The sequence below is a fragment of the Rhinolophus sinicus genome, chromosome 14 (assembly GCF_057876585.1).
Source record: "Rhinolophus sinicus isolate RSI-liver-muscle chromosome 14, RSI-T2T, whole genome shotgun sequence".
In the NCBI taxonomy this organism is placed as follows: domain Eukaryota; kingdom Metazoa; phylum Chordata; class Mammalia; order Chiroptera; family Rhinolophidae; genus Rhinolophus; species Rhinolophus sinicus.
In genome coordinates this window covers 66,845,393-66,872,765 of record NC_142514.1, presented here as the reverse complement: position 1 = coordinate 66,872,765, position 27,373 = coordinate 66,845,393, and the positions used below count along the sequence as shown (strand labels likewise).

The window sequence follows — 27,373 nt, the reverse complement described above, 5'->3', positions numbered from 1 at the left end:
GTGGTAGCCCGTCTGCAGGGTTCCTCTGAAAGTTTTCCTGGGTAGTTTCGCTGATTTCGCCCAGCAACGTAGCAAGTTACAGAAGCCACATAGCAAAAGAAAAGGCAAAGCACGTGGCATACCCGATCTCACTTTTCTTGGCCCCTCTCCGGATCCGTAGCCACGCCCCATACGACTGCGTGGGAGACTCGCTTATAAAGCTCGGCTCGGCGCGTCTGGTCGCCACAGTCTCTTCCTGTTCTCTCTCTGTGTGTTGATTTTTGCTGGGACCGCAGTGGCCGTGAAGATGGCGTCTACCAGCCGGTTAGTATGTCCCGCCGAGCCCGGCTAGGTGAGGGGCGGGCGGAGAGTGCCAGGCGGCCGCCGGGGCTGCCGCGTCCGGCAGAACGTCCCGGAGATACAGGGTGAGGCGGCAGGACTGGTTGGCCGACCTGGACAAAGGCACTTCCAGACGGCAAGGCTGTCACGGGTGTCGCAGGGGGTACAGAGCCGTCGGCGTCTTTGGTCGCGTTCTCATCCTGCGTCTTTGGTCGCGTTCTCACCCTGACATTGGCATCACCCTGTGGGGACCCCCGTGTCCCCAGCCCCTGGCCTCGCGTCTTTTGCGGATATTTCAACCGTTTTTGTTTTTGTTACTTTTTCTACGCTTGTTTTTCCATTTACGGCTCAATCAGCCTGAGGGTCCGTGATTCCTCCTTCCCAAAGAGCGGGAAAGGGTTAGTTCCAGGCCCCTATCAACCTGACAGCTAGAAAGTTGGGGACGTCAGTATTGGTAAGCCTGATGGAAATTGATTATTATCCCAGAGGCCCTCTGAAGTGGAGGTTGCGGCGTTTCCGAAGATTTGATAAATTATCTTCTGAGCGATTTCTTTACAGATGTCTTCATTTCCCCGAAGAAAATCTTGCCTGCAGAAAATTATTTACATATGCTGGGAAGTCAGTCTTTAACAAATTTTTACAATGCAGTGGACTCATCTACAGGAAATGTATGCAGTGCCCTTAGAGACAGCCTGTAATCCTGTGACCTGAAAAATGCTTGCAGACCCTAGTTATATCTCTTACTAACACTATGAGGTAGATAGTATTTTTGTATGAGTGTAAACTGAGTCATGCCAATGTTGCCTATCCCAAGATTAGTGTGAGTGTAGAGTCTCTTATCTATTTCCTGTTATCATACCGATGGGTCTCTAGTTAACTCATAATGTATTAAAAGTATCAAATTAAGTTCTGTAGCTTTTGAAGGGCAATTCTGTCACAATTTTTTGAACTTGTTATGATCTGGAATTGAGTTCCCCATGAAAGCCATTATCACAAATAGTGAGTTGAAGATGTATGTGCAGGCTCTTTCTGGTAACTGCCAGGACTCACTATTTTATGTTACTGTATTTTTTTAAGGGGGTGGGGAGGCAGCTTTAGCTAATGGCCTGTTTGGAAATAACTCTTAAAGTCAATGACACTCTTGTTTATTTATTTTGATTCTATGATTGAACGCTCAGTCATTCTATCTGGGCGTGACTCTGTCAGGTAAGGCTTCCTTGTAAGTTAAATGGAAAACCTCAGCTTCCCAAAGACACCTAAATAGTAATTAACAAGTCTTTCATAGCAGTAGGTCTGAAAAGTGAATGTGCTCACATTTGGACACAGCTTTTACATGTGATAGAACAGGAAATTGTATTTGAAAGAAATGGTGCAATAGTTTAGTAAATTCACTTGATAAAATTCTTTACCCAAAAAGTACTTTGCTTTGCCTTTATTTTTTCATTTGTTAGCACAATGTTTGAAAATAAACTTTTTCTAGACATACCCAGCTCTTAAATATGTGTATCATTGCAGTTGTCCAGCTCTTGAATTTTTCTACCAGTGACAACAAATGTAAATGTTAGTGTTTCTACCGTTAGCTATTTTTTTCCTGAGGAAGATGTACAGTTACTAGGCTATGAAGTTGCCTATTGTTTTCACAGAGAAGAGCACAAATGCAAATTCTGAATTCAAATTTAAGCTCCACTACTTACTAATTCTATGACTTGAGGCAAATCATTCTGTGAGCATAATCTTTAAAATAGAGATAATGTGCCTGCCTGTCTTGGGAGTTTGGTGTTGGGATTAATAATACATGTATAACACTAGACAGTAGGCACCCAGTAAGGTACAGCTATACAGTGAGGCTGGGATTATCTAGCTCTTTAGGTAGTCTCATTTTTTTAAATGTTAGAGGTGGTTGTTTACTCTCTTCCGCAGTATTTCTCGTCCTTACTTCCCCCACCACCCCATTCTGTGGTTCCTCTTTTGTATTACTTTTGTGGATAATTTGATTAAAAGTTAGCATAGTTTCATTTTATTTTGGGTAGGTAACACATACACACATGGTATCAAAACAAAACGAAAAGTGAAAACCAGTCTGCCTCTTTCCCTAGCTTGGAGCCTTCTAATTCTCCCCCAAAGCAGAGATTAAAACCAGTTTCTTGGTGTTTTCCCAGTGAATCTATGCTTGAGCAAACATATGCATATAGTTTTAATCTCTCTTCCCCTTCCAAAAATGTAGTTTAATGTAAACACTGTTTGCTGCCTTTTTACTTTTTTAATGAAGTTAGCACACATTTTAAGTGCACAGCTCAATCACAAAGTGAGAAAGTACACAGAGCTACTACCCAGGTCAATAAATCAAATACCACTAGCACCCTGGAAGCCACCTTTGTGTCCTCAGTAATTACCCTTCCCAAAGATAACCACATCCTGACTTCTAACACCATAGATTCGTTTTGCTCACTTTATATAGATGGCATATGTATTCCTCTGTCCAGGTTTTTATCAGCATTTTGAGATTCACCCATGTTATTGCATATAACTGTCATTGATACTTTTCCAGTTATGTTTAAAATCCTTACTTATTTTCACTTAGCGTGTCTTTGAGATGTTTCCATATAATTTATATACCTACACACACTACATGATATTCTATGAAACTTTTAAGAGTGTAGAATACATCAATCCTTTTCTTTGTATGCTGTGTGCCACATGGCTGCCCAGTTTATGCATTTGTAATTACTGTTACTCTGCTAACATTCACTTTATTTCAACAATTTTTCATAATTTTTACTTTAACATTTCATAATAATTTATTAAAGTATTTTCCTAATAGGAATTTATGAAATAAGCCTGAATCTAAAGCGAACCATTTTTTCAATGAAAAAATTGAAGACATGTTCTGGTTACCTCAAATATATACATTTTGGGAAGATGGATTATTTTATCAGTTTCCCAGTGGGAATCACCTGTGTTGAGAGTTAATATTCTGAATTGTACTGGCTAGCATGAGAAACTTTATCCCAAGCCACAAATACCAATTGACCTGCTGTGAGAATGATTGATGTGTCTTTTAGATGTATATTTGTGGTTGCCATAACATAATCTTTTACTGTATTACTTCAAGTGAACTTTAAAGACAACTTATTTTCAGTGATACCAAACATTTCTGATTGTGAGATTATAGCCACAGAAATAATTACTAAATCTATGTTAAATATCTTTGTTGCTTTTTTAAATTGATTCTGTCAGGTCATTTAAGGCTGATGTGTCTTCCCCAAACTGCTTTATTTTCAGAATAAAAATTGAGCAAATTATTAATATCACAAATGGATTAAAAAGTAGCTTTTAAAAGCATTCGTTGAATGCTAACCAACTCATTTCTGCACTAAATGAAATCAGGCCTTAAGCAGAGCCACATCTGCCACTCTCATTTATCTACCTGTTAGTTTCAGTGTACTATTCTAAATCGATTACCTAAGATGACTGGTAAGTAGAAAGACACAGACTTGAAATTTATTCTCTGACCAGAGAAATAAGTGGCAAGGGCACAAACCGGATGGTTATATGTAAATGTCACAAGTTATTAGGGTAGCTAGTCATTTCTATACTAATCAAGACTTTTTAAAATCTCAGTAGCTTACATGTTGGGAAAAAAACAAACCTTGTTTCATTTAAAGTTTTAAAGCTTTTCCTGTCTGCAAACCAGTAACTTCTTATAAAAAATAATTCCAATGAAATTTACCTGTTAATGACTAACTAGAATTTAATCTAACTGGTACGTATACTTTGAAAATTTAGTATAAATGTATTATAAACATATACTTGAGAAAAGTGTTCAGAATCCTCTCCTTCCCCCAAAGAAAGACTACTTTGTTACGTGTTGGTTGGGAGAATATAAAAAAATAGTTTTTGTTTTTGTGAGTTTTTTTTTGTTTTGTTTTGTTTTTTTGCCATTTAGTTTGGATGCTCTTCCAAGAGTCACATGTCCAAACCATCCAGATGCGATTTTAGTGGAGGACTACAGAGCTGGTGATATGATCTGTCCAGAATGTGGCCTGGTTGTAGGTAAGCAATTATGATTTTAACTAAAATCACTACTTGAGGTACTTCAGTTTTGAGTATTTTCCAAACTGTCTTTTAATAAATACATTTTCACTTTTTTCCCTTACAGGTAATTCATCTTTATTGTAAAACAAGCAAAAAGAATTAGAAAAAATATAAGTAAAAGTAGAATCATACAGAGATTCCATATTTTCTTGTCAATTCAGTTGCATGTATTTCATAATATGGGATAGGAGGGAACATCATAGCAAGACAGCCAGTCCAAAAGAAAAAGGCCCTCAGTCCTTAGTCTTCTGAGTCCGTAGTCTTAAATATCTGATGGGGGATGGCGGGATGACACCCATCCATGTAAAATAATAGATGTAATCTAACATTTGTGGCTTTTATATATTCAAACATGATTTATTTTAGAGTAATAAAGGCATATCTGAATCTAATCTCATCCAAGGCCTTTTAAAATTATTTTGAGAATTTCTATAAAAGTTTACTTGAGCCAATCTGATAACATATGCCAAGGAGCAAGATCTCAAGTGCTCCCAAGAATAATAGTTTTGCAGCTTCTTTTATGCATTTGAATGTAATAAAAGGGGGAATGTAACGTGGAGGTGGGAGGAAGCAAGGTGGGTATTGGATTTAGGATAGTTAAGATTATGTGCTGTCTTGAGAGTGGTTACTGCTTTTTCCAGAAGTGTGTTAACGTAGATGCACAGAAATAATGGACAGGGCTAGCTTAAGACAAAAATAAACTTATTACTAAAAAGTTACCTTCCTGGGGCATGACTACCCACCATGCCCTGTCCATTTAGGAATTTATGATCAGATCACCCTGTGAGGTTACTTTCTAGAGAACACCTTTTTTTCATCCACAGTTCCCCCTTTTGGTCACAAATCAATCCAGAGTCATCCAAGGCATTTTAGTCAACAAAAATTTGTTGTGATTTTAATTTGCTCATGTGGAATGATTGTATGAATTTCTAGTGTAAAATGGTCACTGCCCAAAATACTACTTAAAATTTCACTTTTATTTCTACTTGAACAGTAGTGTAGACATGCAGCAGAACTTTAGAATAGAGATGGTCAGTTCAAAAATTATTCTATTGCGGGGTTGTAGCTTCTCCTGAGAAAAGGACTAATGCTTAGCAGTTTGAAATATGTAGGAATGAAAATGCTAGTGGGGTTTGGGGAAGTACTATAACAAACATTAGTGTTGATGTACTGTGGAAGTATCTTACTTGGACAACATCTGTAATAGTCACCCAATAGGCTACTTGCCTCAGACCTCCAGTGGGAGTTTTAAAGCATACAGAGTTGCCAATAAGAATTGAAATCCATTTGCAATTGTATTCTACTCAATAAGAAATATTAACAGCTAGTACACTTACTGTATGCTAGGTACTCTTCTAAATGATTTACATATTCAGTCAGTTTATCCTTAGAGAAATCTGTGAGATGAGTGTTAATATTTTCATTTTAGATAGGAGGAAACTGAAGCTTAGGTAGTCTGGCAGTTTAGCTCCTGTCTGCATAGGAGACAAATTTCTATCCTACATTGCCTTTCATAATAAAATGAGTTCAATTTGAGATTGGCAAACTACAACACACCACCTGTTTTTATATGGCCTGTGTGCTAAGAATGGCTTTTAAATGGTTGAAAAAAATCAACATAATATTTTAGGACACATGAAAATATCAAATTCAAATTTTAGTATCCATAAATAAAGTTTTATTGGAGCACAGCCACAATCATTTGTTTACAAATTGTCTGTGGCTGCTTTCACAATACATCAGCAGAATTTAGTAGTTGTAACAGAAACCATATGTGTTGCTCTCATTACTTTATTGTGCTAGTCAGTGCACTACAAATTCCAGTGATGCAGTTAAAACTCCACAGTATTTTGAGTGCCAAGTATATCTGCATACTGCAACATTTTATTTATTTGTTTTGTTACCATTGCATACCCATCATGTCAAAACAAAACAAAAATGAACTTTGAATATGATGCTTTTAAAGCACAGTGGAGTATGGGTTATTTTGTTATTCAATTAGATGGCAAAGCATTGTGTTTATTATGCAATGATACTCTTGCTGTGGTTAAAAGAATACAATAAACATTGAGATCTCACAGACTAAGCACTTATCACAATATTCTCAAGTCAGGAAAACAATGATTAGAAAATTTAGAAAAAATAAAGTGGGATATCTCACAACAGCAATATTTTTTCACAAAAATAAAAGAATGAAAATAAGGTGGCAGCTAAAGTAAGTTTCTGAGTGGCTCATTTGTAGGCCAAGCAGGGAAAGCCATTTACCAATGATGCGTTAATTAATTTGTGTTTGATTGCAGCAGCTGAAGAAATGTGTCCAGAGAAAATAAACTGGTTTAAGACTATTAGCCTCACAGCAAGAACAGCTGCTTAAAAAGAGTTGAGGACATTGGGAACAACATCAATACTCAATTAAAAATCAAGGCAAATTATTTCAAGTATTTTTCCTAGACTTCAGATAACTAGACAGATGTTACTGATAGGCTGAGTTGTTGTTTATTCAAGTAATTGATGCAGAGTTTGAAGTGACTCTGCATGGAACAACTACAGGAGAAAATATTTTCAAAGAAATTGCAAAAGTACTGATTCAGTACAACCTGAAGTGGAACCTGCTAAGATGTGTTATAACTGATGATAAAAATATGTGTGGAGCAGAAGACTAAGTTGGATAAATTTACAAAGTGAAAATATAATATGTTTAAAACCTGTACTTATTCATTGTATTTTTCATCAGCAGATACATTGTGGAAAAAGTTTGAATCAGTCATGTTTTTAATCCAGTCGTTTTAGTAGTGAACTACAGTCGATCTCCTGGACTTAACCATAATCAGGTCTATGAATTTTTGTCAGAAATAGAAGCTGAATACCCTCACTTGTCCTACCACACAGTTAATTTAGCAGTGGCAAATTTTTCTTGAAGTGTTTTTTGAGCTCAGGGCCAAGGTTGAAATTTATCTGAACCAGTACTGCCTTCAGCCACTATTATCAAACACTGAATGGCTTTGGTAATTAGCTTTTGCTGCAGACTTGCTAATATTTCTTAATGAATTCAACCTAGAATTGCAATGCAAAACAGTGCCTATGTGTTACACACTGTAATAAACTCAATTTGTCAACAATTAACATTTGAATCACAAGTGATGTCAAATTGCTTTGTATAGTATTTTATATACTTTCATTGATGTCTGAAGTTAAAACAAGAACTAAGATCTTCATTCCCAAGCAGATCTGCAGCAGATGTGTTTCCAAATTCAAATTAAAACTATATTTTCATCAGTGTTTTTCAGACCTGGATGCAAGTGGAAAGGAAATTTTCATATTTAAAAAACTTTTAAGTTTGCAATGAAGGAGCTTCCACCAAACCTTCAATTGGAAGTGATTAATCTACAATGTGGTGACACATTAAAAGACAAGTATCAGAAGAATGTAGTAAAATTCTATAAATGCCTTCCAAGCAATGAATTTGCTCAATTAGAATCATGCTTATGGATTAATATCAGTATTTGACAGTATTTATCTATGTAAAAGACATTTTAAAAATGACATACATAAAGTCTTGTTAACACAGCATTGATAGATGAGCATTTAAAAATCAGTGTTGATAGGGAACACTAACTTTGAATTCCAGTTAAGTGAAATCTTATCCCCCAGAAAGAGAATTCCATTCTTCTCAGTAGTAGATATATATTACAACAGATTACATTCAATTATTATTATGTTTCTAATTTCATCAATAACAGTGGATTTGTTTGTTTTATGTAAGTATGTAACGTCCTCAGTTTGACCTCTTGACTCACAAAGCTTAAAATATTTACTTCATGGCCCTTTACAGAAGATGTTTGCTAACCCCTAAATTAAGTGAGAGCATTCTAATTCTTCCAAAGTATTAAGATCAAACTGATTTGTAAGAGTGAAACAGAGACAGAAGATTGAATATATTTTCATCTTCTTGGCTCTCCTAATCTCTGCAGCCATTTAAAAATAAATAGTGTAATAATATTCCATGTTTCCAGCCCTTCCATCAGCTACACTTCCACTACAACCAGCAAAACAGTTGGGTAAGATTAACCAACTGGAGAAGGAAGATAGAATTCACAAGACTTACATGCTTTTTTGAGCTTGGAATCCTTAATTTTTACTTGCATTTTTCTGCTATGTCAAAGCAAAGGAAGTTGGTTTTCTTTTAGTTTTGCTTTGTTTACTTATTAGTCCTGAACACCAGCATTGGAACTACTGTATTTTATTTTAACTAAAGCTGCTAGTCTTAATTATAAGGCCTAAATATTTAAAAATATAATCTGATTGAACTTCATATAGATATTCTATATATACACGTATATATGTTTCTCTTTATGATACTGGTTTTTCTGACAAAATATAACAAACACTTATTTTAAAATATGTAATAGCTTCATTCACAGGTATTTGCAGTTAAATGTGTAATTTGATGTCATGTAGGTGAAGAATCTATTTCATGACCAAACAAGGGTAGGTGGGCAATAGTCTGTTGACAAAGTTGTATTTTGCTGACAATACCGTCAAACAGATTATGGTGAAAATAGCCTAATTGAACATGATACTCCATGAGTCTAAATTTTAAAAATACATATACACACAAACATATCATTGTCATTGTATTGAACAAATTTAGGTTGTATTATTGAATTGGATTTGTATTTTTCTGCTAGTTTAAAGTCATATGTATTGCTAGCCAATTCAAGCCTTTATCTCTAACGCTATGGAGACAGGGACGAAATTAAGCTAGGCAAATATTCTGCAGTCTACTAAGGGCATACAATTTGTGCCTTTTTTGTTATTTGAGATATTGATGTTCATAGAAATTTAAATCCAGACATATAACATCATGTGTTTCTTTATAAATTATCTTGGTGTACATGGTTTTTGACTGTAGTTGCCATAAAATTTTTACATTGTCTGAAACTTTTTAGATTATACCATATTTATTGAATAATCACCAGACAACTTTAGAAACTGAAACTCTTATAGAATTATTTTTGGACAACTCTGTACTTAATTAATATTTAATTTGTGCTTGAAACTTAGGATAGCTTGATGTCACTAATTCCTCTTAATTTCCAGCTCAAGACTAGATGCCACTCACTTCTCATTTTCAGAGCCATATATTACCCCTCAACTGAGTCAGCAGCTAGGAGAGCCTATTACTGTCATCTTTTGTAATGAAATAATTGATAATATAAAAATGATCTTACGTGATACAGATTACGTTTTCTTCAGTCTTGAATAACACTTTCTCACTGTCCTTCAGACCTGCATCCATAGGCTTCTTGAGGCTTCACTCAGTCCTGAAACCGGTGCCACATGTTTTTAGGATTTTCTTAAAGCAGCATCATACTTTCAGGAAACGATTTCTGTTTCAGTTACATGACAAACTACTTCAAAATTTAGTGGCTTATACCGACCACTTTATTTTGCTGATGATTTTATGGGTCACTCATTTGGGAAGGACTCGTCTGGGCCATTGTTTCCACATGGCACTGACTGGACCTGGAGGATCCACTGCCATGATGGCTTCTTCACCTGCATTTCTTGTGCCTCTGTGCTCCTTGGCTTCCCCACGTGGCTCTGTCATCCTCCAGGGCTTCTCCACAGTTGTCTCAGTGTAGTCATATTTTCTACTTGTGTTCGGTTTTCAAAAGTAATATTCCCAAGAGCGAGGAATTTTGAGAGTGGAAGCTGGACTTGGGTAGTTAAGGGCTATGCCTGACACAGGATCACTTCTGTGTTCTATGAGTCATAGCCCAGCTGCGCTGGAAGGGTTGGGGAAATAGGCTCCACCTCTATGTGACAGTGGCAAGGTCATGCTGCAGAACATGTGGATGGGAGGTATTGCTGCCATCTTTGGAAAAGACCACATTTAAGGCCTTTTGTTTCCTTTCTTTCCCAATATTTAAATAGTTGTGTAGTATTTAGTCTGTCCTATAACTTAGGTTGTTTACAATTTTTGTGGCTATTTTTAATACTATTTAACATGTAATAGTTATCTGACTTTTTTATTTGAATTGTAAGATTTTTATTTTTAACATATGAAGTGTTATGATTTGTGATTGGTTGTCTCACCTTAGCAGTGACCTTTAATATGTTGGTAGTGATCTCTAAAATAGGGCCAATTTTTAGAGCAAAGCTTTGTCATTTCTACCATGAAACTATTGCCTCTAACAACAGGAACTGTTTTGTTCCCCCCGCCCCCCCATCCTTTGTGTGAGTGTGTCACGTTAAACGAGCGCTAGGTGGCAGTATAATCATATTTAGGTCATCAATTTGTGTATAAATTTTACCTTGTGCATTGTTTATATATTGATTTATAGTCAGCAAAGTATTAGGTTAGTAAGCTGCTGTAATAGCTATTAAAATATGAAATTGATTATGACTTTTATAATTAGAATTTTATAATGACGGGTTTTTTGGAACTAGTGATATCATTTCTAATTAAAGCCACTTTGTGTATCATTTAAAACTGAATTGTTTCATTGTTCTTAAAAGCAATATAAGAAAAATACTGGAAAATAGTTTAGGTATATTTGAAAGAGAAGATGAGTCAATTTGACTCCAAAAGACGCATTAGAGCTGACTGTCCGGCTAGGTGTTATTTTAGGGGAAACACGGTATGCAATACAACATTAAAACCAGAACGGCTTAAGGTAGCAATCTTAACAGTGTAGGGAAAAACTGCAACATACCAAAAGCAGCCAGGAAGCCACCACTGGAGAGGATCTGATATTCTAGCCTGACCTAGGCTCTTAGAATGTTTTTGTTTTCTGTTTCTTACTGTAAATGAATAAAGGAGTTTTGAAAAGGGGAATATGAAAAGGAATTTTTACAGAATTTCAATTCTTTCTGCCATCTTCCTTGGAAACTGATCTTTAAAAGTTCAAAAATCAGAATGTGTTATTATTTAAGATGGACAAACCCTAAGCATCAAATACTTAATTAAAAAAAAATAAAGATGCTTTGGAAAACTGTTTAAGCCAACACACTATAGTTATTAAATCTAATGCTAAAAATGAAATACATCATTAGCTTCACATCTTCCTCATTTAACCCATTCTAGCATTCCTTCTCATATTTCAAAGAATCCCGATTTTTAGTCTAGAATTACCTACACATTCTTGTAAAAATGTACAAGTCAGCAGTGTAATTACCATTTGGAAAATAGTTTGTAAAGGAAAACACAAGTTCCATCCCTGAATAACTGAATACATCTTGCTTTTCCTCAAATACAGGCAAGTCTGCAGCAGCAGCAGCAGCATCCAAGCTAAGGAGCTGTTGCTCTGATGTATCCTAACCTTGGTCACAATAAATTTAGTCATTCTCGTACTAATACTTTCCTGTGGCACGTCTTTCCCTTCTTACAGAGGGGGAGACTTTCCCTGTTAACCGGTACTAATTCTTAACCATCATCTTTCAGTGTAAACTCAACAGTGATTTCCCCAGGAAGTCACACTCCCTTTGGTGAGAACACTCCCTTTGTGTTCTCACCAAAGTTGGAAGATCAGTAATAGAGTTTTTATTAGCTACGTTATATTAATTTAACCTCCTTCTTTCCACATGCCAAAGAGTTGCTCCAGAGGTTGCGTACAGCATCTCATCTTTCTTTCCCTCTTTCTGACCAGCAGTGCTTAACACAACATGTAGTAGAAAGACAAAGGCTTTTTAAGTCCTACAATCTGAATTTATGTGGCTGTCACTTAACTAGATGTGGAATACTGAGCTAATACCTAAGCACTGCAAGTCTGTTTCCCTTTCTGTAAAATGGGTTCTTATGTAATATAAGACTGGGTCTTATATTAATTTTTGCTCCAAAAGAAGCATTAGAGCTGATTGTCCGGCTAGGTCTTATTTTTGGGGAAACAGGGTAATACCTTTTGTTGGATTTACAGTTTATACAGCTTGCATGGTGAGGAGTTTAAATGTCTGTTTAATTTGTCTTTTTCTTTTAGGTTATATTGCACTATTTCTTTTAGATTATAAGGCAAAGTACCACGAGTCTAGTGGACATTCTCTTTCATCTCCTCTCTTTCTACCCTATTATTCCTCATCGCTGAGACTGCTGGTTGTTTTCCAGTACCTATTCTGCCACTCTTTCTTTAGTAATAGAATCCTGGAGTTTTAACTGAGCTAGACTGTACTTTCCAGCTTCCCTTATAACTAGGTGTGGTCATGTAGGTTGTTCAGTAGAAAAGATGTGTTCGCCTCTAGACTCTGCCCTAAGGGATGTGTCCTCAGTTTTTCCTTCCCCCTGGCAAGAATGCAGACACAATGGAGGGAATTACCAACAGCCATCTTATGCTACAAAATGCAAGTCATGATGAAGATGGCTTAATCATAAAGGTAGGAGGACCCTGGGTCACACTAGTTAAGGACTTTATTTACTGTGGACTGTTAATGTGAGGAAGTTCTATCTTGTTTGAGTCACGGTTTTTTGTGGGTTTTTTTTTTTTTTTTTTTTTTTTTTTCGCTTTGATTACAAACCTACCTGTATCCTTTGCAGTATATTTCTGGAACCATACTATGAGTTTATTTTGTTTGGTTCGTCAGTTATCTACCAGAAACTGAGTACTCAGAGATTGAGAGTACTGCAGTCGGGATTGGAAGCATCACTGCCATCACTGGACACTTGGATTGACAGTTTTTTATTATGGCATCAGTAAGCATGAGAATCAACATGAGACTTATGAATACCAACTACAATGAAGAGGAATAGTGATCTATGGACTTAACAGAAAATTCTGCCCCTAACAGTTGACTAGAAGAAAGTTACAGAAAATAACTGATTTTTGTGATCAGTGAAATAAAGCTTCCAATCTTAAGTTTCTGTTAAATGAGGTCAGAAAGAAATAAGATAATACAGGGGACAAACACAGCACAAAGTGTTTTAGATAACAATTAGCTGACTTCACACTCTAGAAAACTGAATCAGTAAAGCAGAGAGCAAACCTGAGAATAGCCAGAGTGAATGGGAAAGTGGTAAAAACCGTTTTGGTTTTACTTGAAGATCCAAGTGAATAGGATAGAATATTAAAGCCACAATAGAAGAAAATTTTGCATTTTGTAGCAGAAGACCCTCAGGATTGCAAATCAAGAATCCTACACACTGCGGGGAATATATCCTTTAACGTTTAAAATTTTTTATTAAAAACTTTCAAGGAACTGACCAGTAAAAATTTTACTTTGAGAGGACCTAAAATGATTGATGGATTACTTGTCTGTGATAAGTGCCAAAATACAGTGAAGTTAATATTAACTCTGATTGCTCAGTTTGTTATGTGGTACAAAAAGAAAATCACAGAACAATCTTTTAAAAGATTTATATATAAATCCCCCCAAATACAGTGCTGAATTCTGTTTGCTTATTGTCACGTGGATCAGCACTGATGACTATTCACTGATATTTCTGGTGCTTCTCCTTTGGGCTACATGGTACAATTGTACTTCCCCACTTCCTTTGAAGTTGAGCATCATCCCTTACTGACTTTGGCCTATGGCATGTGAGTGGAAAGGTTACTGTTAGAATTCATGAGGTTAGTGCGTAATTCACCAAATTTCTTTCCCCCAGCATGGTGACTGCCATGTTTCAAGTAGTGGGGATTCCATCATCTTGAATAAGGATGGCATAAGAAAGCCATGCTGTCCCTTTGGAGACATGTAGTACAGATAAGAAAGAAATCTTTTTAACCCATTGAACTTCAGAAATTATTACCCCACCATAATTTATACTAACATGTAAGTACTAGAAATACAATCACAAACAACTATCGTTGCTTTTTATAATGTAAGTAAACAGTATGTAAGAAACCCTATGATCTGCTAAGATGATACACATTTAATAAACTCAACATTTATTCCTAATATAAGATACTCTGAATTAAAGTTAAAATGAAGTTTAATAGAAGACTATTTCAGTTCACTTCTTACTTTTATGCATAATGTTGAAATATTGGAGATACTCATTTTAAATCAAAGGCATTGTTTTGCAAGTTTTGACAAGTGCTTTAGATATTAAATAGAAATGAGAGTTAAGCTTGGAAAGGGAACAAGCTCTTTGCCACTGGTGGGGTTCTATATCTAGAATAGCATATCAAATTTTAAAAATTAATAGTCCATTAAAAGTGGCTGAATCTAAGCATATAAAATATTATAACAATTACTGGTTAGAAAATGAGATTAACAAAAAAAATTTAGATCTAGTCTTAAATGCGAAATACATATGATCTGAAAGAAGACCTTAAGAGCATATTCTCTTCTCCAAGAAGATAGATAAAAATTGTTCTGTCATTCTGAAAATAATATATAGATTTGGTGCAGTTTAATTCAAAATCAACAGTATTTTGGTGGGAGTGATTTTAATTTTTAATTTATTGAGTTACAGTTGCATACAATGCAATGCACAGATCTCAGATCTACCATTTGAATTTTGAATTGCATAGACTGGGTAACCAACACACAAGGTGTGTAGACCATTTTCCTCACCTCAGCAGTTTCTTATGCCTCCTGCTGGTCAATAACCTCTACGCCACCCCACCCAATAGCAATGACTGTACTTATTCCTATCCTCAGATTATTTGGCCCTTTTTTTTGAACTTCCTATAAATGGAATCATAGAGTATGTTGTTTTTGTGACTATTTTTGGCTTAAAATAGTGTTTTTGAAATGTATCAGCTTATTTGCTGAGAGGTAATCCATTCTATACATTTCCCTATTGATGGACATTTGGATTGTTTCCAGTGTTTAGGTAATATGAATAATGCTGCTATGAACATTTTTTTATGAGACTTGTAAGTAAGTACTTGAGTGATGCCAAAGTAGATGAACCGTTTTAAACTGGTGTGAATGATTTTTGACAATTTAGTCTCAATTTGTTCTTGAAAAATAGAGATGAAACTTTCTCTTTAGAATATGATAAAATGTCTTGATTAATACTCTTTGGGCCTACCACCCCAATATATCGATTGGGAACTATACATGTATGTAATACATCAGTGTACATATTGGGTGTGTTTGCTTTTCTGGATGGTTAACTTGATAAAATGTTAGCGATCACAGAAGTAGTGCTGTTATATATATATATATATATATATATATATATATATATATATATATATATTATAGTAGTGTTATTATTTTAGCTATTATAAGTCTTCATGTATAGACTTTCTGTCAGGTGTTAATTTTACAAAAATCAGCGTGTGGTTAAGAAAGGTACTGGTACAAGTTGAATATCTCTTGGTGGACAGATTCAGACTCTGACCCAGAGAGGGACTTTCCATCCAGAAGATCAGACCTCCACTGTCATTTCTGTTGAACATGGAAGGGGATGGGTATTGGACCACAAAGAAAAATGGTTTTCTCCCTTGCACAAAAGGTAGGGCAAACAGTACTACTCAGAGCTGGAGGAAAACACCAGAGAAAGAAACATGAGAATACTATAACCCAAATACAGGATTGCAAGACTAGTGATGAATTTATACTGCAGGCAGGTAGAACGCATACTACCCAGAGTGAGACCTAGGAAGAAGAAGAAATCTTAGGTCACCGTCTCCCTCCTGGGCACTAACTTTGGTCCCCAGCATCACACATCTCCATTTATTCACTGAGAGCAGCAGTCCTCCCGCTCATGCTCCCCCTTTCTAGTGATTGACCACAAATTCAGTAAAGACTTTCTCTGTCAAGCTGCAGCCAGTTAACTAGATCTTAAAGCAGTTATTTTTGCAGTTATCGGTCAGTCAGTACACGCACATTATAGAACATTTGAAGATGACATCAGCGTCGTGGTGAAGTGAGAACGCCTTTGAATCTCCCCTTAAATCTCTGTTTCTCTGTTTCTAGAACATTAAAGGATATGTGAGTTTGTGGGTGTTTCGTGTACATGTGCTGATTCAGGGCAGGCTTCTTCCTTATCAAGGGCTGATTGTACCCAAGCATTATGGCTTGCCTTGTATACTTACCCCTTGGAAAGATTCTGTATTGCACTTTCCTTCCAGAGCAACTTTTAAAATGCTTCCTCACATAGGTTTTTTTCAAGTGAAAATCCTATATGTATTCTGACTTTTTTCCCTGAGTGGTCCGCCCTGTTTCTTGTTACTCATACACTTAATCTAATGGTCTAGTTGTAGTTTCATGATGTGTTATTTCAGCTATTTTGGAAATTTTATTTTTTATAAGTGCTGTTTTTAGCAGTAAAATATAATAAGACGGAATGGCTCTTAGCACAAACCAGAGATTGTTAATGAGTCATGGAGATGATTCCCACACATGTGGAAAAATTACATCATTACTCAGTTCTGAGTTTTCTATTTATAATATCCTAGGCAAGATTTTTTTCCCTCCAAGCCATCTTGTCTTTTTTAAGGCAGTATAAAGCAAGCAGTAAAAGAAACTCATAGGAAGTTAGGTTGAGGCCAAAAGGAAAATGCTATGAAATGAGGCATCTTGGCTAACACTTTATCTGTAGATTGCTAGAGACTTAAAAGATGTGAGCATACCTACCTGCCTTTTCATTTGCACTGTTCTCTCAGTATATTCATTGTTAATTAAAATATTACAAGTTAATGATCACATTTGATTTTTTTAACTTACAATTTAGCAGGTAACTCCAGATTTGAAGACCGCAGTTTTTTTGTTTTGTACATGTTTGTTTTTATTTTGCTGACTATGAAAAAGTTAGATTCAGTTTTTTCCCTTTGAAAACATAAGTGGCATCACTTTAATTAGTGGATGCTATTAAAAGGGCTAAACTTTATCTAAAAATTTTGTTTTGGTGTTTATGATATAAATTTAAAGAAAAGGGCTATATGGAACAGGCACAATATGATCAAATTTTAATTTTAGGAAAAAAATACATGAGTGAAAAAAGCAGGAAAAAAGATTTAGAAAGGAAAAAAAAAGGCAGAAAGGATATATACCAAAATATTTACAGTGGTGGTCTCTGGGTGTTGGGAATACAGGTTATTTTGTTTTGCTTATATGTCTTGTTTCATATAAGCATTTTGTTTTGCTTATATGTCTTGCCCACTTGTTTGTTTTTTAGCAAACAACAATTTTAGCAAATATTAGCAACAAATTTAGCAAATATTCTTTTATAAGAAGGGAGAAAAATCAGTCTCTTTAGAGTGGTCTCTTTGAGACATGGGCCTTGTTTAGCATTATAGTAAGGCTTCAGTGCACAGTTACAGATTTTATTTCAGGTAAATTTTTAAAATCTTAATTTATATAATTAGAATTGCTTGCCAAGTTTAGTGATGTTATTATGAGAAGAGAGCAGAGAAATCCATCGACAGCCCCTCCATTTAACCTTCTTTTTCTCCTTATTTTGGGCCCCCGCCTCAATCTCTGATCTGCCGAAATTGCCTTATAACTCATTTCCCTGCTTCTGCCTTCCTTGGCCATTCTTGTTGCATGCAGATGTGGCAGATGGGGACCCCATCTCTAATCTCAGTTCCCTTGTGACACGGACATGTGATAGTCCAAGTGATACTTGGTTTATTCCCAAGTGATTGAATGTTCAAAGAAAAATGACTTTTTCCAAAATCATCAGGAATTAATCATTCTGTTGTGCATTTACCTGCGATCTTATTTGTAACACTAAGATTATTACATTGTTTATAAGCATTTAATTGATGTAAAAAACAGTTTAGAAGATTTAGCACAGTCTACATTGAGTGCCTGCCTTTAGTTGTTTCCCTACCTCTTTTGCTGTCCTGCCGACTATATACTTGCAGCAGAGGACTCTGATACTCTTACAGTCTAATATGGAGATTAATTAGTTTTACAACTGGTGCCTCTCCTTATTCCCCACCCCCCCCACACACACACACCCCAAAAGGGGGGAAATGTCAGAATATCTGCCATTTTATTTTCATTTTTATGGCAGTAAATAGCTAATATCAAGTACTAATTTGAATTACTTTTTAAACACTTGACATGGACTAATACCTGTATTAGCTAACTTTAATCTTTACCATTTTTAAAATGTTATTGGGAAAATTTAAAGCTGACGAAGTGAAGGCACAGAAGTGAGGTAATTTGTCCATGGCTAAGCAGCAAATGGTGAGTGCACACTTGTAAGCATTTTATTAATTGACTATCAGTACCAGGACTTGTTTTAATTGCTGAGGTAACTGATTTCTGCCATTCCTTTTCCTTACTGTTGTGTATAGACAAAGATGAAAATGATCTGGTTCCTGCTTCCGCAATATCGCACTTCAGTGGAGAAGCTCATGTTTTACAAATTCAGTATAGAATAGACTGAAATCTGATGCACATTTCAGTTCTAGCTGTGTAATGTTAAGCAAATTAATGTTATTTCTAAAGTGGCAGTAAAAGAATATTGGGGAACTTATGACTTAACTTTAAGAGAGAACATTTATAAAGGGCACATGACTAGCTTATGTAAGTCTTCAATCTCAATTCTTGTCTGCTAGGCATGGAGCATTCCCACCAAAGCACTGATCAGCCAGATCTATTTATGTCTGGTTTCTTGGCATGACATTTAGCCACTGTCTCTTTGCCTGTAAAGAAAAATTTGCCTACCTGCCTTTCTTCTGATTGATTCTAGGCTTAAAGTTTAAAATATTTTTTCATCAAATAGTACAAAAACGTAAACATAGGCTTAGTTCTTTGCAAAGCATTTTCCATGAAAACTTAGTATTTTTTTAGTGTTAAACAATATGCGTTAATACCACAGTGAATAGTGTTTTTTTTCTTGCCTGTTGCATATTCTGTGCAAACTTTAGTTCAGAACCATTATATTGTTAATAATTTATCTTTGCATCACATATGAATAGATTAATTTTGCTATTTGTCCTTGTTTTGACTGATAACTTTTTCTTCCAGGAGATAGAATATTACTAATCATAGCACAATGTTTATAGGGTTATTATTAATCTGGCACAAAAATTAAAGGAATGCTTTAGGACAAATGTCTGAGACATGATACTTAAGCTGAAGCCTATATGTCTGTGTTGAGATGTCCTGGGAATAAAAGGGTTGAGTTGGGCATTAAACAGTGTTAAGTAAACCCTGTCTTGACACGACTGTTTAGATTTGTGCTTATATTCTTAGGTGACCGGGTTATTGATGTAGGATCTGAATGGAGAACTTTCAGCAATGATAAAGCAACGAAAGATCCATCTCGAGTTGGAGATTCTCAGAATCCTCTTCTGAGTGATGGAGATTTGTCGACCATGATTGGCAAGGTAATAACAAGTGAGAACTGACGAAAGACCTGGGAATTTGGGAGCTTTGCAAAATTATCAGTCACTGCCCCAGTGAGGAATCTTGACCTGAGAGTAAGACTTGCCAGTCATGCCATTGTGATGATGGCTGTTGCTTTATGCATCACTTCCATCTTAAAGGGGAGACCAAATAAGAAGTAGAGTCCTTATGTCTCAGGCCCTTGTTTTCATGAAGCATATATTTTGCACAAAAATTTAGTTGACTGTCGTGTGGTTGTTATGAGTTCATATTGGTATGTTCCTAGAACATTAGTAATGTCTTCTCTTTAACCTCCAGACCACCTAAGATAAAGGGGAGCTCAGGCAGTATAGCCTAGTTTCTAATATTGGGAAACTTATGACTTACCTAAGCTTCACATTTCTCATCAGTAAAGTGAGAATAATAGTACTTCGTAGAGATATTGCGGGTTACATGGGAATGTATGTAAAGTATTTATAACACAACATGTAGTGTGTAGTATGTGTTCAATTAATGGTAGCTGCTCCTGTTACTAAGCCAGTAGCCCAGTCTTCCTGGCAACCTGGCTTTTTTTTTTTTTGCTCTTGTACCTGAATTGGAAGTAGTAGTGGCAATATTCCAAAGGACCAATCAAGGAAATGTATGTTATTTTAGTAATTTATACTACTGCATAATCTGTTTTTAATCAAGTATCATGAAAAAGCGGGCCGTTTATGTTTTCATACTCAGTATAAATTACATATCAAATTTGGAAAACATGTCGACAAGGTTAAAAAGTTTACAGTATTCAGAAATATCTTAAGGTGATTTCTGCATATGCTTTAGCCTTACAGGCTGGAAAACAAAATTAAGATGTTAAGATTGCAACTAATTGACAGTGAAACATATTTTTAATGTTTCATTTTTTCAGTAGGAAATAACATGACTCAAAAACAAAAATGTAAAAAGAACACAGTAAATTTTCCTCATCAACGACCCAAACTCTCAGTTCCCACTGTAACCCCCTTTCCTTGTCAAAAACAAGTAACCACTGTTATTAGTTTCTCCTGTATCTTTTGAAAGTGGTTTATGCCAATATGGCAAAAAAATAAAAATAAAAAAGAATTTTTTCAATGCTACATTTATCATATACAGTTGACCATTGAACAATGTAGGAGTTAGGGGTGCCGACCCCTTGAGCAGTTAACAATCGTGTGTAACTTTTGACTCCCCCAAAACTTACCTAATAGCCTTCCTTATGTTGACTGAAAGCCTTCCTGATAACATAATCAGTTAACACATACATTTTATGTTATATGTATTATATACTATATTCTCAAAGTAAGTTAGAAGAAAAATCATATACATTTACAGTACTGACGTATTGAAAAAAATCCACATATATGTGGACCTGCACATTTCAAACCCATGTTGTTCCACGGGTCAGCTGTACTAAATTTCTGTGCGTATTGGGGAATATTTTGGATTTTCTGTCCTGGTCTAGTCAGATGCTCTACCACACTGTTTTAATATCTGGTAGTATTAGTTCTTCATTGCTCTTATGTTTCACCATTTTCTTCACTAGTCTTTTCCATTTAAAGGATCACTTTGTTTTGTTTATTTTTGTTTTTAAAACAACTTGGTGATTATTTTTATTGAGATTTTAGTTAGAGGTATTTGCAAATTGACTTAGAGAAAACCGACGTCTTCATAATAAATTTTCCTATTCAAAAACATAGTATACCTTTCCATTTCCTTAGGTCGTATGTGTCCTTCAAGGGATGTTTTAAAGTTTTTTTCATGAAGGTCTTGTAAGAACATGTTTCTTAAGTTGATTCCTAGATTTTTTTTATCTTTTTTGTTGCTGTTATAATTGGAATGTTTTTCTTTCATTGTCTTCTAACTGGTTGATTACACATAATAAGTCTATTGATTTCTGTTGGTTAATTTTGATCTTGCCACTCTTAATGAATTCTCTTATTATTTATAGCAGTTTTTCAGTGATTTTCTTGAGTATTCTAGATAGACAAAGATACTAGTATCTGCAAACTGTTATCACTTCCATCCCAGATTTGTACTTAAAATTTTTTATGCCTAATTTTAATATAATTATACTAATATAACTTATATAATTACATTATATTGGCTAGTTTTACTAATACAGTGTTAAAAATGTTGGTGGTAGGAGGTGCCTTTGTTTTCTGACTTTAATGTACTGATGCAGATGTTCTCCAGCAATCATGCTGGCCTTGCTGCGACTGGGAGAGTGATTTTCTAATAAGAAGTACCCATTTGTAATGTTTTATGAGATTTTATCAAAAAATGGATTTTGAGTTTTGTTAACTTGTCTTTTTTTAGCAACTTTGGAGATGATCATTTGTGTTTTCTCCTTAGATCTATTAATAAGATAGTTTATATTATTAGATTCCCACATAAAATTCTTACATTTAAAGTATTTGATAGAAAACATCGTTAAACCCATTTTAACCTGGTACCTTTTCTGTTGAGCAGTGAAGATGCACAGGGTAGATTTCTTGGGCATGTGGAGTCAGATTGTATAAGTTATGTTTCCTTAGAAATTGTTCATTCAGGCTTCAAGTTTTTTTTGTATAAAGTTATAAGACTTTGTTTTATAGGGTACGGGAGCTGCAAGTTTTGATGAATTTGGCAATTCTAAGTACCAAAATCGGAGAACAATGAGTAATTCTGATCGGGCAATGATGAATGCATTCAAGGAAATTACTACCATGGCAGACAGAATCAACCTCCCTAGAAATATAGTTGTAAGTTCCTGTCTATCTCCTTTAAGCCATTCTGGCATTGACTTAGCATAATTTAATGAACACATGAAATTTTGATATCGTAACTAATTAAATGGCCTAGAGTTAATTAAAGTTAGTTTCTCTGCTTTGAAGGATCGAACAAATAATTTATTCAAGCAAGTGTATGAACAGAAGAGCCTGAAGGGAAGAGCTAATGATGCCATAGCTTCTGCTTGTCTCTATATTGCCTGTAGACAAGAAGGCGTTCCTAGGACGTTTAAAGGTAAGTTTTTAGTTGCACAGATAACATTTTTATCTATGTCATAATAAAGTAACAGACCAAAGTCAAGCAGCTTTGACTCTAAGTAGCTATGTCATGTCTTCATGGTTACATACAGTAATCCACTTTAGTATTATTTCCAAATGCTTACTTATTTTGTTCCTTGACAAAAATTTGTTCTGTGATCATATCGACCGTGTTCTTTTCAGGCTGTTTTTCCACATAAAGGCATTTTAGTCCATGTAAGCCCTGCATTCTTTACTAGTACGATCTTCTGACTAATGGTATTTTGTGGGGCTTTGAGGCCTGGCATTATAAGCCAGAGTAGGCCTTTGTAGTAAGTCTGTACACTTGATGAATGGGAAACAGTTTCCGCTCCTAGCACAGGTTTGTACAAGTGAGGGAGTCAAGCCTTCGAAAGTCATTAGGGAAATTTTTTCTCTTGAGTTTCACAGTTTGCACTTTCACACTTAAGTTGGAGGCTTTGGGAGAACTAGTATTTTTCATCCAGTTTATTACAAGTAAAACTAAGGCTTTAGTTAAATTGATTCTGAAAATGTTTGGTAGTTGAATTTTTAAACAGGGTTATTTACATATTTGATCTCATTTTGCTATGGCCTATAATCACAGGGATTGCATGTACATATGACATTGTGTAGCTTGAGAAGCAGTTTTTAGGTTAAATATTTTCATCTCCTTGATATATTCCTAATAGTAAATTAATATATAAATATCAAAGAAGTTTTTGATTGGTTGAAGAAACTTACTTGAATAAACTGAAACTTCAGAAAAAGTTAATATTTTGAAATACTAAGACCTACATTTAACCTTTGAAAAAAACTTCTTTAAAATATGATAAACATTTAAAAGAAATTTTAAATTAGCTCTGGGAAGTATCAGAGAGGATTAGGGATTCAGCTATACAGCATGATTGAATTTTTTGCAGTGAGAATGTATTACTTTTATAATCAGAAATGATAGATTTTAAAATGAACTGTATGACTTACGTGGATTTATTTTTTCCTTTTAGAAATATGTGCCGTATCACGAATTTCTAAGAAAGAAATTGGTCGATGTTTTAAACTTATTTTGAAAGCTTTAGAAACCAGTGTGGATTTGATTACAACTGGGGACTTCATGTCCAGATTCTGTTCGAACCTTTGTCTTCCTAAACAAGTGCAGATGGCAGCTACACATATAGCCCGTAAAGCGGTGGAATTGGACTTGGTTCCTGGAAGGAGCCCGATATCTGTGGCGGCTGCAGCTATTTACATGGCCTCACAGGCGTCAGCCGAGAAGAGGACCCAAAAAGGTAGGATTCTTCATTAGGAAGAGTGATTAAAGTGTGATGGATGCAGTGTGTAACTATTTCCATTTTAAGTATGAAGCAGGTAAATATTCAGAACCCACATGTAAGAGGTAGTTCCTTAGCATCAAAACTTAAGAAAATACAGTATTTTCCTTTTAAGTGCCTCCTAAATAAAAATGTTTGGAGGTATAATCCTGTGTACAGGCTTACCTTTTTTTCTATTTGAATTATTTTAGTTTGTACATTTTTCATTTTTAGAAGTTTTTAATTCACCCCCCCCCCAATATATATTCCCAGTTATTTTGAATAGTTCCCCCCACCCCCAAATTTTTTAAATCTTAAGAGGAGGGAGCCATGCTTTGTTTCTCATTGCCTGGCAATGTGCTGGTCATCAAGCATTAATGTTCTATGAAGCCTGTTCTCTTTCTCCGTTTGTACAGTATTCAGTTTCTTAATGAAAATACTAGCATAAGTAGTTCAACCTTCGGAACCCATTTTTGAATTTAATGTTGTAGGGGAACTTTCAAACTGAAGTATTAAGTGAATTTCTTTACAAGCATGAATTATTTCTGTGATCCTTAAAAAGATCTGTGAAGAAAAAAGAGCGAAATATGGTAGTGAAATTACTTGCTGCAGTAACTTTGTAATACCTTTTTTAGACCAGCCTGTCACCTCAGCTTAGGCCATGATAAATTATATAGAAGAATGGTTAGAAAGAAGAATCCAACCATTAGTTGTTTAAATGTGCCATTATTTATTCCGTTTGGCTTCCACTCATATTTCTTAAAGAAATTTTGGATCTTCTGGTAGAATTTTGAAGCTGAAGCTAGGCACAGATGGTCCTTGATTTCTTGTTGTAAAGTTTATTCTGATCAACACAAAAATGCTTATCTTGACAGTTTTTGCTGCTTATGTTTTAAATGAAGGGTTTTGTTGACATTTAAGGCCCTTTCCTTCCCTGCGCAGTAGCCAGTTGCTAGTCACATAGCTGGCATTCATCAGTATCTGTGTCTAGAATAACCTAATACAACATGATAAGGAAATTGAGAATTATTAATTGCGCACTGAGGGAAGTTATCTACACTGAAAATCTGTAAAACTTCACTTACTATGAAAAGGCACTAAAATGAGTTTGTATTAAAGTGTGCGTTTTAAAAATCCATATTAATTATTTATAATTAACCAAATAACTGTCAGGTGGTAGTCCTTTGGGACTTCTTTTAATAAAAAGAAGGGGGAGAAAGTGACAATTTCTTTGAAGGGTTACATTGGATCCACTCCTAGACGTCTATAATAGACTGTGGAAAGCCTCATGTGAGCTCAATATATATGTGCTCAAGGATGTCTTTGTAATAGTGAAAAACATGTACATTATGCTATAATATATAGCTTTTTTATTTCAGATGTTTTGGGTAACAAAAAAGTTGTAGAACAGTATTTGTAGTATGATCCCATTCTGGTTTTAGCCTCTTAACAGAAGTTAGCTATGGAGAGAGGTTGCAGGGAAACTTAAACACAGAAATAATAAAGTGAATTTCTTTACAATGTTTTCATGGATTACTTGTATGATCCTCAAAAAGTTTCTTGTGAAGAAAAAGTTCAAATATGTTGACCAATACAATGGTTATCACTCACGGTGCTATGCCCTGAGTATTGTTCAAATGGTTACATATAGTAAAACTTTTACTACGACAACCCTTGGAGGTAGTAAGTACTACTACCATTGCTGTTGTTACTAACTTTAGCCCTGCTTTCTACTTTTTAGTATTTAACTCTGTTATCAGTTTTTAAAAATCAGTATTTTTTGTTTTGTTTTTCACTTGGACATTTTATATAACCATGTTTCACAAAATGAGATTCTGGTAATAGAAGGTAGGATGGAAGTTATACTTAATATTTTGGTTTTTGTCTTTTAGAAATTGGAGATATTGCTGGTGTTGCTGATGTTACAATCAGACAGTCCTACAGACTAATCTATCCTCGGGCCCCAGATCTCTTTCCTACAGACTTCAAATTTGACACCCCTGTGGACAAACTACCACAGTTATAAATTGAGGCAGTTCAAGTCCAACTCTTACGATCCCTGAACTTTGCCTGCTGTACATAGCCTATACAAAGTGCTGAGTTGAGCCTTTAATAAGGAAAAACTAATGTGGTACGCATTCCAGGGCTAAATGTTAATTGCTTGGCATTATGTATGTATATACTAGTGAAACATATTTAATGATTTAAATTTCTTATTGAATTTGCTTTCTTTTGTAGCAGTCTAGGAAACTATTTTGGAAGATATTTGAAATTGTGTAATTCTTGAATAAAACGTTTTTCAAAACAAAAGTTTTTGTTATAATTACATGTTATATGTACTTTATAATTTATAATATATAATTACAAATAATGCATATTGCAGCTAATAAAGCTGATAGAGGTCCTTGTTTTCTGTTATTTTTTTTCATATATAAGTTTTAATAAAGTCATGAAAATAGCAAAGGCTTTTGACAACCACTATTGACATCAAGAACAACTTATTTGCAGTTTAAAAGGGTGTGTGTCATTTGTTAATATATACTGTATGTATTAAAAAGCAAGAAGTGATTTAACTGGACATTGATAGGCACTAGCTTGAGCGATATAAAAATGTGAAAGTATGTGTTTTTCTTCAGTAAGACTGAGCAGAGAAGATGATGTTGGTAAATAATTAGTTCAACAGATTTCAGTTTTTGGATCTTAACATTTTACAGAATCTACACATCTACAATTCTTTGTTACTTTTACTGATTGGTATACTCAGGGTAAAGAATATTTAAAGTGGCGATTACTGGGTTTGGGAATGTCCAGGAATATTTTTTGAATAAGTACCTTACTTCTAAGTGATTGTGATATATAGGTAGTTGCATGTTACTCTGAGGAACGTTGATTTAAAGTCTCTTGGCTGCTCAGCAATGTAAGCGAAGACCAACAAAATACCACCCTTTTACCAATTAGATAGTTTGTACAGTGGAGTTAGATCCATGCTGCACATCTCCACTGTAAATTACACTGCTTTAAAATGAGTGTTTGTAATAGTGAGTTTACATTTGTGAAATCGTTCTTACGCATTTGTGAAGAGGTTAGCACAAGATTAGAAGGACAATCTTTTATTTCGGCCTGCTGGGCAGATTCAGACTGATCCAGAGAGGGACTTTCCAGGCTAGAAGATCAGACCTCCACTGTCATTTCTATTGAACATGGAAGGGGGATAGGTATTGGACTATAAAGAAAAACGGTTTTCTCCCTTAATGCAAAATGCAGGGCAAACAGTACTGCTCAGCTGGAGGAAAACACCAGAGAAAGAAACATGAGAATACTATAACCCAAACACAGGATCGCAAGACGTGATGAATTTATACTGCAGGCAGGTAG

General features: G+C 35.1%; 1 protein-coding gene across 1 annotated transcript; it reads left to right on the top strand.

Annotated features, from left to right (window-relative positions):
* The first annotated feature begins 166 nt into the window (after positions 1 to 166).
* Positions 167 to 26,402, top strand: GTF2B (general transcription factor IIB). Its single transcript, XM_019751767.2, has 7 exons — positions 167 to 303; positions 4,265 to 4,371; positions 19,513 to 19,646; positions 22,260 to 22,406; positions 22,539 to 22,668; positions 23,696 to 23,977; positions 25,891 to 26,402. Exons 1-7 carry the CDS (start codon positions 287 to 289, stop codon positions 26,022 to 26,024), a joined length of 951 nt encoding a protein of 316 aa, XP_019607326.1. The 5' UTR covers positions 167 to 286; the 3' UTR covers positions 26,025 to 26,402.
* The last annotated feature ends 971 nt before the right edge of the window (positions 26,403 to 27,373 follow it).